General features: G+C 47.4%; 1 protein-coding gene across 1 annotated transcript in view; it reads left to right on the top strand.

Annotated features, from left to right (window-relative positions):
• Positions 1–757: 757 nt before the first annotated feature.
• Positions 758–12644, top strand: part of ADA2 (adenosine deaminase 2) — a gene marked incomplete at both ends in the record, with an annotated part of 32941 nt that continues 21054 nt past the window's right edge. Inside the window, 3 exons of the mRNA XM_080704948.1 lie at positions 758–1076; positions 3410–3635; positions 5500–5710. Coding sequence (XP_080561074.1) covers positions 758–1076; positions 3410–3635; positions 5500–5710 — 756 coding nt within the window. The remainder of the gene's footprint in view (positions 1077–3409; positions 3636–5499; positions 5711–12644) is intronic.

Here is a 12644-nt window from a genome sequence, read left to right as displayed (position 1 = left end):
CCAAGCTATACCCCCAGCCCTGTTTTTTTTTTGGAGGGGGAGCCTGGGGATGGAACCCAGGGGCATTTGACCTCCGAGCTACACCCCCTGCCCTAGTTTTTATTCTTTAATTTGAAACAGGGTCTCACTAAGTTGTGGAGGGCCTCACTAAGTAGCTGAGGCTGTCCATGAACTGCGATCCTCCAGCCTCAGCCTCTCGAATGCTGGGATTACAAGCGTGTGCTACCACACCCGGCTCATATTTTTTATTCTTTATTTTGAAACAGGGTCTCACTGAGTTGCTGAGAGCCTCATTAAGTAGCTGAGGCTGGCTTCGAACCTGTGCGATCCTCCTGCCTCAGCCTTTCAAGGGCGAGGATTACAAGTGTGCACCACCACGCCCAGCTCCAATATCTTTTTTTTTTTTTTTTAATGTGTGAGCAGTGCTTGATGTCTCAGAAACTTCAGTGGAAAAAGACCCCCGTGGCCAAGCGTTCTGGCACACCTTTATTGGGAAACTCCTACATGTTTGTACCTGGGAGATGTTTTCTTTGGGGTCTAAAATCTAATTTTTTAAATATCTTGCTTCCTGAGATGAGTGAAAGGAGAATCAGAGTTCACATTGACTGATTGATTGATTGATTGATTGATTTTGCTGGGGATTGAACACAGATTTTTATCTTCAGATCTGTAGATTTTCATTTAACCACTTCCTTTTTATTCCTACTGAATCTCTCCATCTGAGCATTTTTTTTCCTCTAGGCATCCCATCCCAGCGATGGCAGGTGACCCCTATGGATGGCCAGTCCTGCTGGCCCTGGTTTTGGCTGCAGCAATATCCTTTGTCAGCTCCAACATATTCATAGATGATGCCCGGGATCAGCTGATACTGAGAGAGAAGTATATGCGGTTTGGGTCCCAGATAGTGATGCAGGAGCAAGAAAAGAAGGCCAATAGGAGACTCATGGCCCTCAAAAAGATGGAAATCTCAGAGGCCTTGAAGACCCAGCAGTTCCCACCCAGCATGCACTTCTTCCAGGCCAAGCATCTCATGGAGGATAGCCAGGTGTTTCACATAATAAGGAAGATGCCCAAAGGTAAATTTTGGACAGGGAAGTTCTGGGGTGCGGGGTGGGGCCTAAAACTGTAGCCGTCATTGTGATGGGAGCTGTCGTCCTCTTAAGAGGAGCAGAGAGAACTCCTGCAGCTACAGCTCTGCTCTTGTTGCCAAGCTAGGAAGGGGTCTGGAGGATGGCTGCAGGCTCGCCCTGGAAACCAAAGGCTGCTTCCAGGAGACTCAGCCCAGGAGACAGTAAAGAAGAGGCCTGGATATTCCTGACCAGCCAGCGCAAAGCTGGACAAGCTTCTGGCCATGAGACAGTATCCAGTGCCCAGAGAACTTGGTTTTTCCTTTCATAACTTTCCTCTTGATTCAGAGAGGGCAACAGGCCAAAGCCCACAGGGCTGGGACACCTGTTGAGGGGCTAATGTCAGGACACGGCGCTACTGGAGCAGGAATGGGGTGGTGTTAACACTGGTGTCGGGCCTGTAGGACACGGGCCAGGCCTCAACCGGCAGAGCCTGCCAGGAGTCACAGAGACGCTGGCCCAGAGCTGGAACTGGGAGCAGGGCTGGGAGCTAGAGGATTCGGGCTAAGTGTGCAAACAGAACTAGGGCCCAGAAGTTCAGTCTTGTCATGTTCCTTTCTGCATTTTGAGTGTTAGGGTCTCAGTTCAATTTGGCTGTGCGTCCAACAGAGGGATAAGTAACCAGAGCCCTGACTTGAACCCAGTCTCTGATCCAAGTCAGGTGCTACCTGCATGTGGCCCCCTTTTTATTTTAGTATTATTATTACTTTTTTTGTGGTACCGGGGATTAAACCCAGGGCATTTTACCTCTGAGCTATACCCTCTACCCTATTTTTTTTGTTGTTGTTGTTGTTGCAGGTTCTGGGGATGGAACCCAGGGGCATTTGACCTCTGAGCTACCCCCCTGCCCTATTTTTTTATTCTTTATTTTGAAACCGGGTCTCACTGAGTTGCAGAGGGCCTCACTAATTAGCTGAGGCTGTCCGTCAACCGCGATCCTCCGGCCTCAGCCTCCCGAATGCTGGGATTACAAGCGTGCGCCACCACGCCCGGCTCCCTCTACCCTATTTTATTTTTAATTAAAAAAAATTTTTTTTTGTGGTACTGGGGGTGGAACCCAGGGGCTTTTCTACCTCTGTGCTATACTCCCAGACCTATTTTATATTTTATTTGGAAACAAGGTCTCACTAAGTTGCTGAGAGCCTCACTCAGTAGGTGAGGCTGGCTTTGAACCTGCGCGATCCTCCTGTGTCAGCCTCCCAAGCGCTGGGATTACAAGTGTGTGCCGCTACACCCGGCCCTATTTTATTTTTTAATTGAAACAGGGTCTCACTGTAGGTTGCTGAGAGCCTTGTGAAATTGCCAAGGCTGGCCATGAACCTACAATCGATCCTCCTGTCCCAGCCTCCCAAGTACTGGGGATACAGGTGTGTGCCACCATGCCCCGCGTGCTACTCCCATGACTTCTGACAGTCCCATGACTTCTGACAGTGGAGGAGGAAACCAAGGAAGACTCACCTTTTTCTTTCTTTTTCTTTTTCTTTTTTTTTTTTTTTGCAGTAGTGGGGATGGAACCCAGGGTCTCACACATCTTGTACGTGGTAGGTAGGTGCTCCTCCAGCGACCCATGTCCCCAGCTCTTTTTATTTTATATTAAGACAGGGTCTCCCTACATTGCTGAGGCTGGCCTTGAACTTGCAAACTTTCTGCCTACGTCGTCAGCCTTGCATGTAGTTGTGCTCACAGGTACATACCACCATGCCTAGCTTGAAGCCCCACTTTTTTTTTTCCCCCCAGTACTGAGGATTGAACTCAGAGGCATTCTACCTCTAAACTACACCCTCAGCCCTACTTTTTATTTTTTATTTATTTTTAAAATATTTTTATTTTTTTGGTGGTACTGGGGGTAGAACCCAGGGGCTTTCTACCTCTGGGCTATACTCCCAAACCTGTTTTATACTTTATTTGGAAACAGGGTCTCACCAAGTTTCTGAGAGTCTCACCTAAGTAGCTGAGGCTGGCCATGAACCTATGATCCTCCTCTCTCAGCCTCCCAAGTACTGAGATTACAAACATGGGCCACCTCCATGCCCTGTTGAAGCCCCACTCTTAAAATAGAGCAAAGAAGATTGTGGCCACCCAGAAGCAAAGGCAAGAAATAGGCCAGCAAGGTCTTGGGGCAGGAACAAGAAAGGTACATTGTGTTCAAGTCTGAGGAACTTGGCCAGACAGATAGAAATCCTGGCGTTTTCCAGCCGTGTCCCTCTGCACTGCCTATGACCCTCTAGGCCCTGGCATCTGGACGTCACCTCCTTTGTCCTTCTCTTTCCTTCCCTTCCCAGGGGCTGCCTTACACCTCCACGAATTCGGCATGGCGAGTATGGAATGGCTAGTTAAAAACGTCACCTACAGGCCCAATTGCTATTTCTGTATCACTCCAGAGGGGATCCTACAGTTCAAATTTGCTCGCCCAGCTCCTCCCAACCCTAGTGCAGGGGAATGTTCAAATTGGGTTCTGCTGGAGGAACATCGGAAGAACTCGAAGAACGTCACTGAGTTTGACAACAGGTGAGTTCAGGAAGCACTTGTCAAACACTTCTGCTAGATCAGCGCCGTGTGTAGGTCTGTCCCCTGTAGCACTAACCTGTGTACAGAAATCTGGCCTTAGAAGGCATGGTTATGCATGCCTGTAGTCCCAGCACTTGGAGGCTGAGACTGGAGGATCACAGGTTCAAGGACAGCCTCAGCAAGTAGCGACATTCAGCAACCTAGTGAGACCCTGTTTCCAAATAAGAAATAAAATCAAACTGGGGTGTAGCTTAAAGGTAGAATGTCTCTGGGTTCAATCCCCAGTACAAAGAAAGAAAGGAAGAAAGAAAGAAAGAAAGAAAGAAGAAAGGAAAGAGAGGGAGGGAGGGAGAGGGAGGGAGGGAGGGAGGAAGGAAGAAAGGAAGGAAGAAAGGAAGGAAGGAAGGAAGGAAGGAAGGAAGGAAGGAAGGAAGGAAGGAAGAAGAAATCTGGTCTCAGGCCAGGAATGTTTCTTAGAGCTTTCTTGGCATGAGCAAGGTCTAGGGTTCCATCCCTAGCACTATAAGACAACATCAAAACCAGAAACCAGAAAGCAAACAGCCCCTTGCTGCCCAACAGAAGACAATGCACAGCCAGGCGTGGTGGCGCACGCTTGTAATCCCAGCATCAAGAGGCCAAGACAGGAGGAACGGGGTTCGTGGCCAGCCTCAGCTATTTAGTGAGGCCCTTGGCAACTCAGTGAGACTCTGTTTCAAAATAAAGAATAAAAAATAGGGCTGGGGGTGTAGCTCACAGGTAGAATGCCCCTGGGTTCCATCCCCAGAGCTGCAAAAGGAAAAAAAAAAAAAAAAGACAATGCATCTGGTGGTGAGAGCTTGAAACCTGACTGTTAGACATATAGTAGGATAAAAGAAACTGAATCTTTTAAGCAACAATGATTCTAATCATAGGAACATCTGAGCATACTTTCATGAGGTTATTTCCCTTTATGAAATCAGAAACATAAAGATTCATAGTTTCTACCTAGGCATGGTGACAGGAGCCTGTCATCCTGGTACTTGGGAGAATGGGGTGGCTCATACCTGCACCACTATGCCTGGCTCTTCTTTTTATAAAGATACCAGTCCTGTTGGATCAGATCTGTATTCTTATGATCTCATTTAACCTTAAAGTACCTATATCAGCTGGGTGTGGTGGCACATGCCTATAATCCCAGTATTTGATAGGTTGAGACAAGAAGATTATGGGTTCAAGGACAGCTTCAGCAAGTATTGAGACTCATCAACCTAGACAGACCTTGTATCAAAATTAAAATGAAGCCAGGTGTGGTGGCACACGCTTGTTATCCCAGTACTTGGGAGGCTGAGACAGGATGATCGCAGGTTTGCAGGTTTGCAGCCAACCTCAGCTACTTAGTGAGGCCCTCTGCAATTTAGTGAGATCCTGTTTCAAAATAAAGAATAAAAAACAGGGCTGCGGGTGTAGCTTGGAGGTAGAATGCCCCTGAGTTCAATTCCCAGTACTCTCCCCACACCCATCAAAAAAGGATCCGTCTCTAAATGTAGTCACATTGAAGGCTTCAACATACACATTCAGTTCCTAAACTCACTACAGAGACCTTGGTGAAACACGTAAGTACCAAGAGGTAGGGTGGCCAAACATGTGGTGGAACAGGCCCCCAGTTCTCTCTCCGGGGGCTTAGAATAAAAGCCAGCCGCCTGGTCCTTGACCTGGGCTCACATCAGAAGGCCTAGGGGTGCTTAGGGGTGCTTCCATTCACATCCCGGGGTCTCTGCTTACACCTGGTTTGCTTGGGGGATGGGAGGGGGAGAATCACATATGCTAGGCAGAAGCTCTACCACTGAGCTCCACCCCAGCCTGATTCTCTGCCTTTATCTTGTAGCTTACTGAAGGCTTTCACTATGGTGACCAAGGACCCTGAAAAGATTTACCCCAGTGAAGAAGCCGTCTGGAAGAAGTCTCAAAATATCCTCCTCTCGATCTCTGGCCTTGTCCGTCATGCTCCAGTGTTCAAAGACTACATCTTCCAGGGCCTGAAGGAGTTCCACGAGGATAATGTGTTCTTCTTGGAGATCAGAACTATGTTATGGCCGGTGAGCCCAGCCCTTCTCTCTCCTCTCACTCCTGCTTTTCAGATCTTACCTGCTAGCGAGCTGAATGTTTGCAATTGCATCCCCGGCCTCTGGTACACAGGTACACGTCCTTTCCTGGCCCCACAAGTAATGCAATCTGAAATGTACTGGATTAGCCCAGCACAGCCAGGTGTGTTGGCACATGCTTGAAATCCCAGCACTTGGGAGGCCGAGACAGAAGAATCCAAGTTCACAGCCTACCTAGTGAGGCCCTCTGCAACTTAGTGAGACCCTCTCTGTTTAAAAAAAAAAAAAAAAAAAAGCCAGCATGGTGGTGCATGCTTGTAATCCCAGTACTGGGGAGGCGGAGACAGGAGGATCTCAGGATCTCAGGTTCAAAGCCAGCCTCGTCTACTTAGTGAGGCTCTCAGCAGCTTGGTGAGACCCTGTTTCAAAATAAGAAATAAAATCAGGCTGGGAGTTTCACCCAGAAGTAAAATGCCTCTGGATTCAATCCCCAGTGCCCCCCCCACACACACACACACACAGAGGCTGAGGGTATAGCTCAGAGGTAGAGTGCCCCTGGGTTCAATCCCCAGTGCAGCAAAAAACAACAGAACCAGCTGTGACCAGGGCCTTGCTGTGCTTCTGCCTCCTTTCTCACACTCCCTGTCCTCCCTCTGCTGTGGTATGCTGGGCCTCCTGCATCCCAGGGCCCCTCGCCTTGGCCTCTGAGCAGTGCCTCCTGCCTGGGCCTTTCTGGGCCTGTCTCCTAGCCAGACTCAGCTTCCCAGAGTCGCTTAGGCCGGTGCTCCTGGTACAGGGATAAGTGATGGCCTAGCACGTGACCAGCTGCATGTGAGCAAGGGGTGAGTCCCCGTGAGCCCGCCCTGCGAGGATGGTTGCACATGGAAAGTGGTTTTACCCTGGCTTCCCATAGGTGCACGAGAGTTTTGTTTTCTTCTTGGTACCAGGAATTGAACCGAGATACATTCTACTGCTGAGCTATACCCCCAGCTGTTTTATTTTATTCTATTCAATTATTTTCTATGATTCTAGAGGTAGAGCACAGGGGCATTCTACATCTGAGCTACAACTCCAGCCCATTTTTTTAAAAACAGGGTCTAAGTTGCTGCAGTGGGTCTTGAACCTGTGATCCTCCTGTCTTAACCTTCCAAGCATTGGGATTACAGGCATGTGCCTCCCCGCTTGGCGACAGTGTCTTTTAGTAGTGATCAAAGAATGACTGGCGCTCTGGCAGGGCTGCTGAGGAGTCTGTGGTCAGGGAAGGGCTTCCCTTCTTCCCAGGCTGGGACCTGCCCCATCTGTCCTCATGTGTTCCTGGCCGCAGTGGCTTCCTGCCCAGGCCTTTCTCCTGGGCTCTTCTTCCCCTCTGGGCATATGGGTTTTCTATGTTATTTCTTTTCTATTCCATTACAGATTCAACCTTCCTGGTTCCCCCTCAGATCATTCACATCTCCTGTCTTTCTCTCTTGTCTTGTGCCGGATATCAAATCCTGGTGCCGGATACCAAACCCATATGCTAAGCACGTACTCCACCAGCGAGTTAAGCCCTCGGCCCCCTAACTTCTTTAATCTCCCTGATATATGCTTTGTGAGTGTGTGACGCCCAGATGTTGGTGGAGAAAAATTTTTCAACTCCTTGGCATGGAATGAGAACCTCTCCTAACTCAGAGTATATTCATTCATCATCCCAACCTTTCTTAATCTCTCTCTCCTTCCCTCTTGCCCTTCTTTTTCTCTTTTTCTTTCTTCTTCTCTCTCTTCCTTCTTTCATCTAATCAATCCATCTGCAAGGCTCTCCTCTGTGCAGGCATTGCTCTAGGTGCCAGGTGTACTAGGCATATATACAGGGATGTAGGGAAGTCACACAATGGCTCTTTTATCTTGGAATGCAGGGGTATTCTACTCTAGGCCACTCCCAGCCCAGCTAACTGGCACACCGCTCAGTGATAGGGCATTTGCCTAGCATGCTCAAGGTCCTGGGTTTCATCTTTAGTACTGCAAAATAAAAAAAAAAATAAAAAAAAAAAATAAGAGCCAGGTGTGGTGACACATGCCTGTAATCCCAGTACTTGGGAGGCTGGGACCAGAGGATCTCAGGTTCGAAGCCAGCCTCCGCAACTTAGACTGCCTGCAACCTATCGAGACCCTGTGGTGGTGTTATTGTTGTTTTTGCAGATCTGGGGATGAAACCCAGGGGCATTCAACTTCCTAGCTACACCCCTTGCCCTTATTTTTTGTTATTTATTTTGAAACATACAGAGTCTCACTGAGTTGCAGAGGGCCTCGCTAAGTAATTGAGGCTGTCTAAGAACTGCGATCCTCCTGTCTCAGCCTCCTGAACACTGGGATTACAAGCGTGTGCCACCATGCTTAGCTTCTGTGAGTGTGTGACGCCCAGATGTTTGTGGAGCACAATTTTTCAACTCCTTGGCATGGAATGAGAACCTTTCATAATTCAGAGTATATTCTTCATTTTGAAACAGGGTCTCACTGAGTTGCAAAGGGCCTCACTAAATAGCTGAGGCTGTCCTGAAACCGCAATCCTCCTGTCTCAGCCTCCCAAATTCTGGAATTACAAGTGTTCCTCACCACGCCCGGCAAGGCTCTGTTTTAAAATAAAAAATAACTGGGCGTGGTGGCACACACTTGTAATCCCCGTGCTTGGGAGGTGGAGATAGGAGGATCGTGCAGGTTCGAAGCTAGCCTTGTTGGCTTAAGAGACCCTGTTTCCAAATAAAAATATAAAAATAGGTCTGGGAGTGTAGCCCGGAGGTAGAAGGGTTTCCAGGAACCCCAGTACCACCAAAATAAATAAATAAATAAATAAATAAATAAATAAATAAAATAAAATAAAATTGGGCTGGGAGTTTAGCTCAGAGGTAGAATGTCCCTAAGTTCAATACCAGTACTAATAAATAAATAAATAAAAATAAAAAATAAAATTGGGCTGGGAGTTTAGCTCAGAGGTAGAATGTCTCTAAGTTCAACACCAATTTATTTAATTTATTTATAAATAAATAAATTAAATAAAGTGAGACTGGTGGAGAGGTGAGCAGTGCTAATTGTAAGTAGCAGTGGGCACCAGATTAAAGACTATTTGAGCCCAGATGTGGTAGAGCACGCCTGTAATCCCTGTACTTGGGATGCTGAGACAGAAGGATCACAGATTGGAGGACAGCCTCAGCAAGCAGTGAAACTCTCATCAACTGAGTGAGACCCTGTTTCCAATAAGAAATAAAACTAGGCTAGGGGTGTAGCTCAGAGGTAGAATGCTCCTGGGTTCAATTCTTAGCACTGAAGAAAAAAAAAAAAAGCCCCTTGAGCCAAGTGTAGTGGCACATGCATCGCAGGTTCCTGGCCAGCCTCAGCTACTTAGTAAGGCTCTCTGCAACTCAGTGAGACCCTGTTTCAAACTAAAGAATAAAAATAAACAGGCTTGGGGAAAGACAGGGTAGCTAGAAAGGAACACAGGGTCCAAGGGGTTTCTGTTTAGGGTGAAGAGACTTTGCACACGGGAGGAAGCCGCACGTAGATATTAAAAATAGAATGAAACTGGGCCTGCTAGAACACACCTGTAATCCCAGTACTTGAAAGGCTGAGACAGGAGAATTGCAGGTTCAAAGTCAGTCTCAGCAATTTAGCGAGGCCTTTTGCAATTTATTAAGACCCTGTTTCAAGTTAAAAAATAAAATAGTAGCCGGGCATGGTGGTGCATGCTTGTAATCCCAGCATTTGGGAGGCTGAGACCGGAGGACGCGGTTCATGGACAGCCTCAGCTACTCAGTGAGGCCCTCTGCAACTCAGTGAGACCCTGTTTCAAAATAAAGAATAAAAATAGGGCAGGAGGTGTAGCTCGGAGGTCAAATGTCCCTGCGCTCCATCCCCAGACCCGCAAATAAATAAATAAAATAGTACTGGAGGTGTAACTCAGAGGTAGAATGCCCTAGGGCTCAATTTCTAGTAACACACACACACACACACACACACACACACACACACACACGTAGAAGAAAGACAAACTGCTGGGGAGGTGGCTGAGTGGTAGATGCTTACACAGCATGCAGCCTGGATTAGATCCCCATTACCTCCCCCTCCCCCAAAAAAAAGAACTATTCAGGGAAGAAAGAGTGTGAAAGATGGTAGAATGTCCATTAAGACGACAGAAGAAGGAAGGTCACCCGAGCCCAGGGCAGTGAGACTCCTTGAGCCAGGATGTCTAAGATGGTTAGAAAGGTGGGTGTGGGGTGGATGTCGGTGCTGGAGAGGTGGGCCTGCTCTGCCTTTCCTCTGTTTTTGTAATGGTCATGGGAGCCACAGCCACTGGATGGGAGGTGGATGCCTGGGGAACCTCCTGGGAGCTGGGGCAGGCAGCTCACCCCAGGAAAGTAACAGGATTCCCTGGAGATGTTGAGGCCGGTCCAGGTTGGAGACAAGATTTTGGAGTAGTCCCTGCAGATGTGTGAATACCTTTGGTGTTCCCCTACTGGTCAGGGTAGAAGATGGCTTGAGACCAGGTTACCAGGGCTGAGTGGGAGAACTGGGGCAGGGCCTGAGGGCAGAGGTGGGGTTGAACTCAGGGGCATCTCACCTCTACGCTCCTCCCCCAGCCCAGGCAGGGAGGATGCTTCGCAGTTTTCCCCGGGAGGAGCCATGAATGGCTGAGAGATGGACAGAGACTGTTGGGGGTAAAGGAAGGGACTTGTGGGCTGGCTGCTGAGGGAATAAGCGACTGGGAAAGGTGGGGGCGGAACCGAGTAAACCTGAGTTGCGCTGATCAGAATTAGCTGAGCCTCATCCTGCCCTGAAGGGCAAGTTCTGAAAGAAGCATGTGCCTTTGGGATCTGTCGGTCCAGGAAGACCTAGGAGGAAGTAACTCTGCAGGAACTGGGGTGCAGGAGCTGGGCACAGCGGTGCTCCCCAGTAATCCCGTACTTGGGAGGCTGAGACAGGAGGATCTCAGGTTCAAGGACAGTCGTAGCAACATAGGAAGACTCTCTCATCAACCTAGCGAGACCTGTTTCAAAAGTAAAAAAATCTGGGTTGGGGGAGTAGCATAGAGGTAAATGCCCCTGGGTTCAATCCCCAGCACCACAAAAAAAAAAATAATAAAATAAATAAATAAATAATAAAAAAAATTTACAGACCTGAGCAGGGAGAAGCCTGTTTCGCATTGAAGAGAGCAGCCCTAGGAGGGGAGAATGGGTTGCTGGAATGGGCAGGATTCTTGAAAGTTCCATTTGGTTGGCTCACAAAAGATCAAGCTGGTTGAAGGATTTCATGTCTTGGAGACAGTGATCTTTGCGTGGAGTCTTTATATTATTATTATTTTGGTCCTGAGGGTGGAACCCAGGGGCATTCTACCTCCAACCTACACCCCCAGCCCTATTTTTTATTCTTTTTTCTGAAACAGGGTCTCACCGAGTTGCAAAAGACCTCACTAAGTAGCTGAGGCTGTCTGCGAACTACGATCCTCCTGTTACAAGCATGTGCCAGCACGCCCGGCTATTTATTTATTTATTTATTTATTTATTTATTATTTATTGTATTACTAAGGATTGAACCCAGGATCATTTTACCTTATGCTACATCCCCAGCCCATTTTATTTTTATTTTGAAACAGGGTCTTGCTAGGTTGATGAGAGTCTCACTACTGGCTGAAGCTGTCCTTGAACCAGTGATCCTCCTGTCTCATCTTCCCAAGTACTGGGATTACAGGTATTCGCCACCATACTCAACCCTTTTTATTTTTTACTTTTAAATAAGTCTTCCTAAGTTGCTGAGGGAATCGTTAAGTTGCTGAGGCTGGTCTTAAGCTTGTGAACCTACGATCCTCCTGTCTCAGCCTCTTGAGTACTGGGATTACGGGACTGTATCACCATGCTTGGTTCCTATTGTAATTATTATTTTGTAGTGCTGGAGATGGAACCCAGAACCTCAGATCTGTTAAGCAAATGGTCTAGCACTGAGCTATACCCTCAGTCCAAGTTCAAGTATCCAAATTGTCTGCTTTTTCATTCAAATATTTGAATACACAAAGCCTTGGTGGAAGCTTATGGAAGAGCCCACAGGGTGGCAGTATTGTGGTTTTGTTATCAAATTCTATGATTTTTGTAGGTATGGAAATTTTATTATATTTATAGGGCATCAGAGGACTGACTAATATTGATCAAATTCATACAAGATGGATGACTAAATTAAAAAGCCAGAATTTTGTTTTTAGCCAGGCATTATGGTACACAACAGTACTTAGGAGGCTGAGACAGAAGGATATCAGGTTCTAGGCCAGCCTCAGCAACTTAGTGAGAACCTGTTTCAAAATGAAAATTAAAAGGGCCAGGAAGCCGGGCTTGGTGGTATAGGTTTGTAATCCCAGCATTTGGGAGGCTGAGACCAGATCATGGTTCGAGGTCACCTTCAGCTACTTAGTGAGGCCCTTTGTAACTCAGTGAGGCCCTGTTTCAAAATGAAGAATAAAAAAAATAGGGCTGGGGGTGTAGCTTGGAGGTAGAATGCCCCTGGGTTCTATTGCCAGTACCAAAAAATTAATTAATTAATTAATTAAAAAGGCCAGGAAGCTCAGCATACTGATGCACGCTTGTATTCCCAGTACTTGGGAGGCTCAGACAGGAGGATCACTGTTTGCGGCCAGCCTCAGCTACTTAGTGAGGCTCTCTGCAACTTAGTGAGATCCTGTTTCAAAATAAAGAATAAAAAATAAGGTGAGGGGTGTAGCTCAGAGGTAGAATGCCCCTTGTGTTCTAATACCCAGTACAGATAAAAAAAAAAAAAAAGTAATAATAATAATTTAAGCCGGGCGTGGTGGCACACGCTTGTAATCCCAGCATTCGGAAGGCTGAGACCAGAGGATTGCAGTTCACAGACAGCCTCAGCTACTTAGGCCATCAGCAACTCAGTGAGACCCGGTTTC

Source organism: Muscardinus avellanarius (assembly GCF_963383645.1).
Source record: "Muscardinus avellanarius genome assembly, chromosome: 11".
Taxonomy (NCBI): Eukaryota; Metazoa; Chordata; class Mammalia; order Rodentia; family Gliridae; genus Muscardinus; species Muscardinus avellanarius.
Note: the sequence above shows the minus strand (reverse complement) of the source record. Positions and strands in the feature narration are given on the sequence as shown.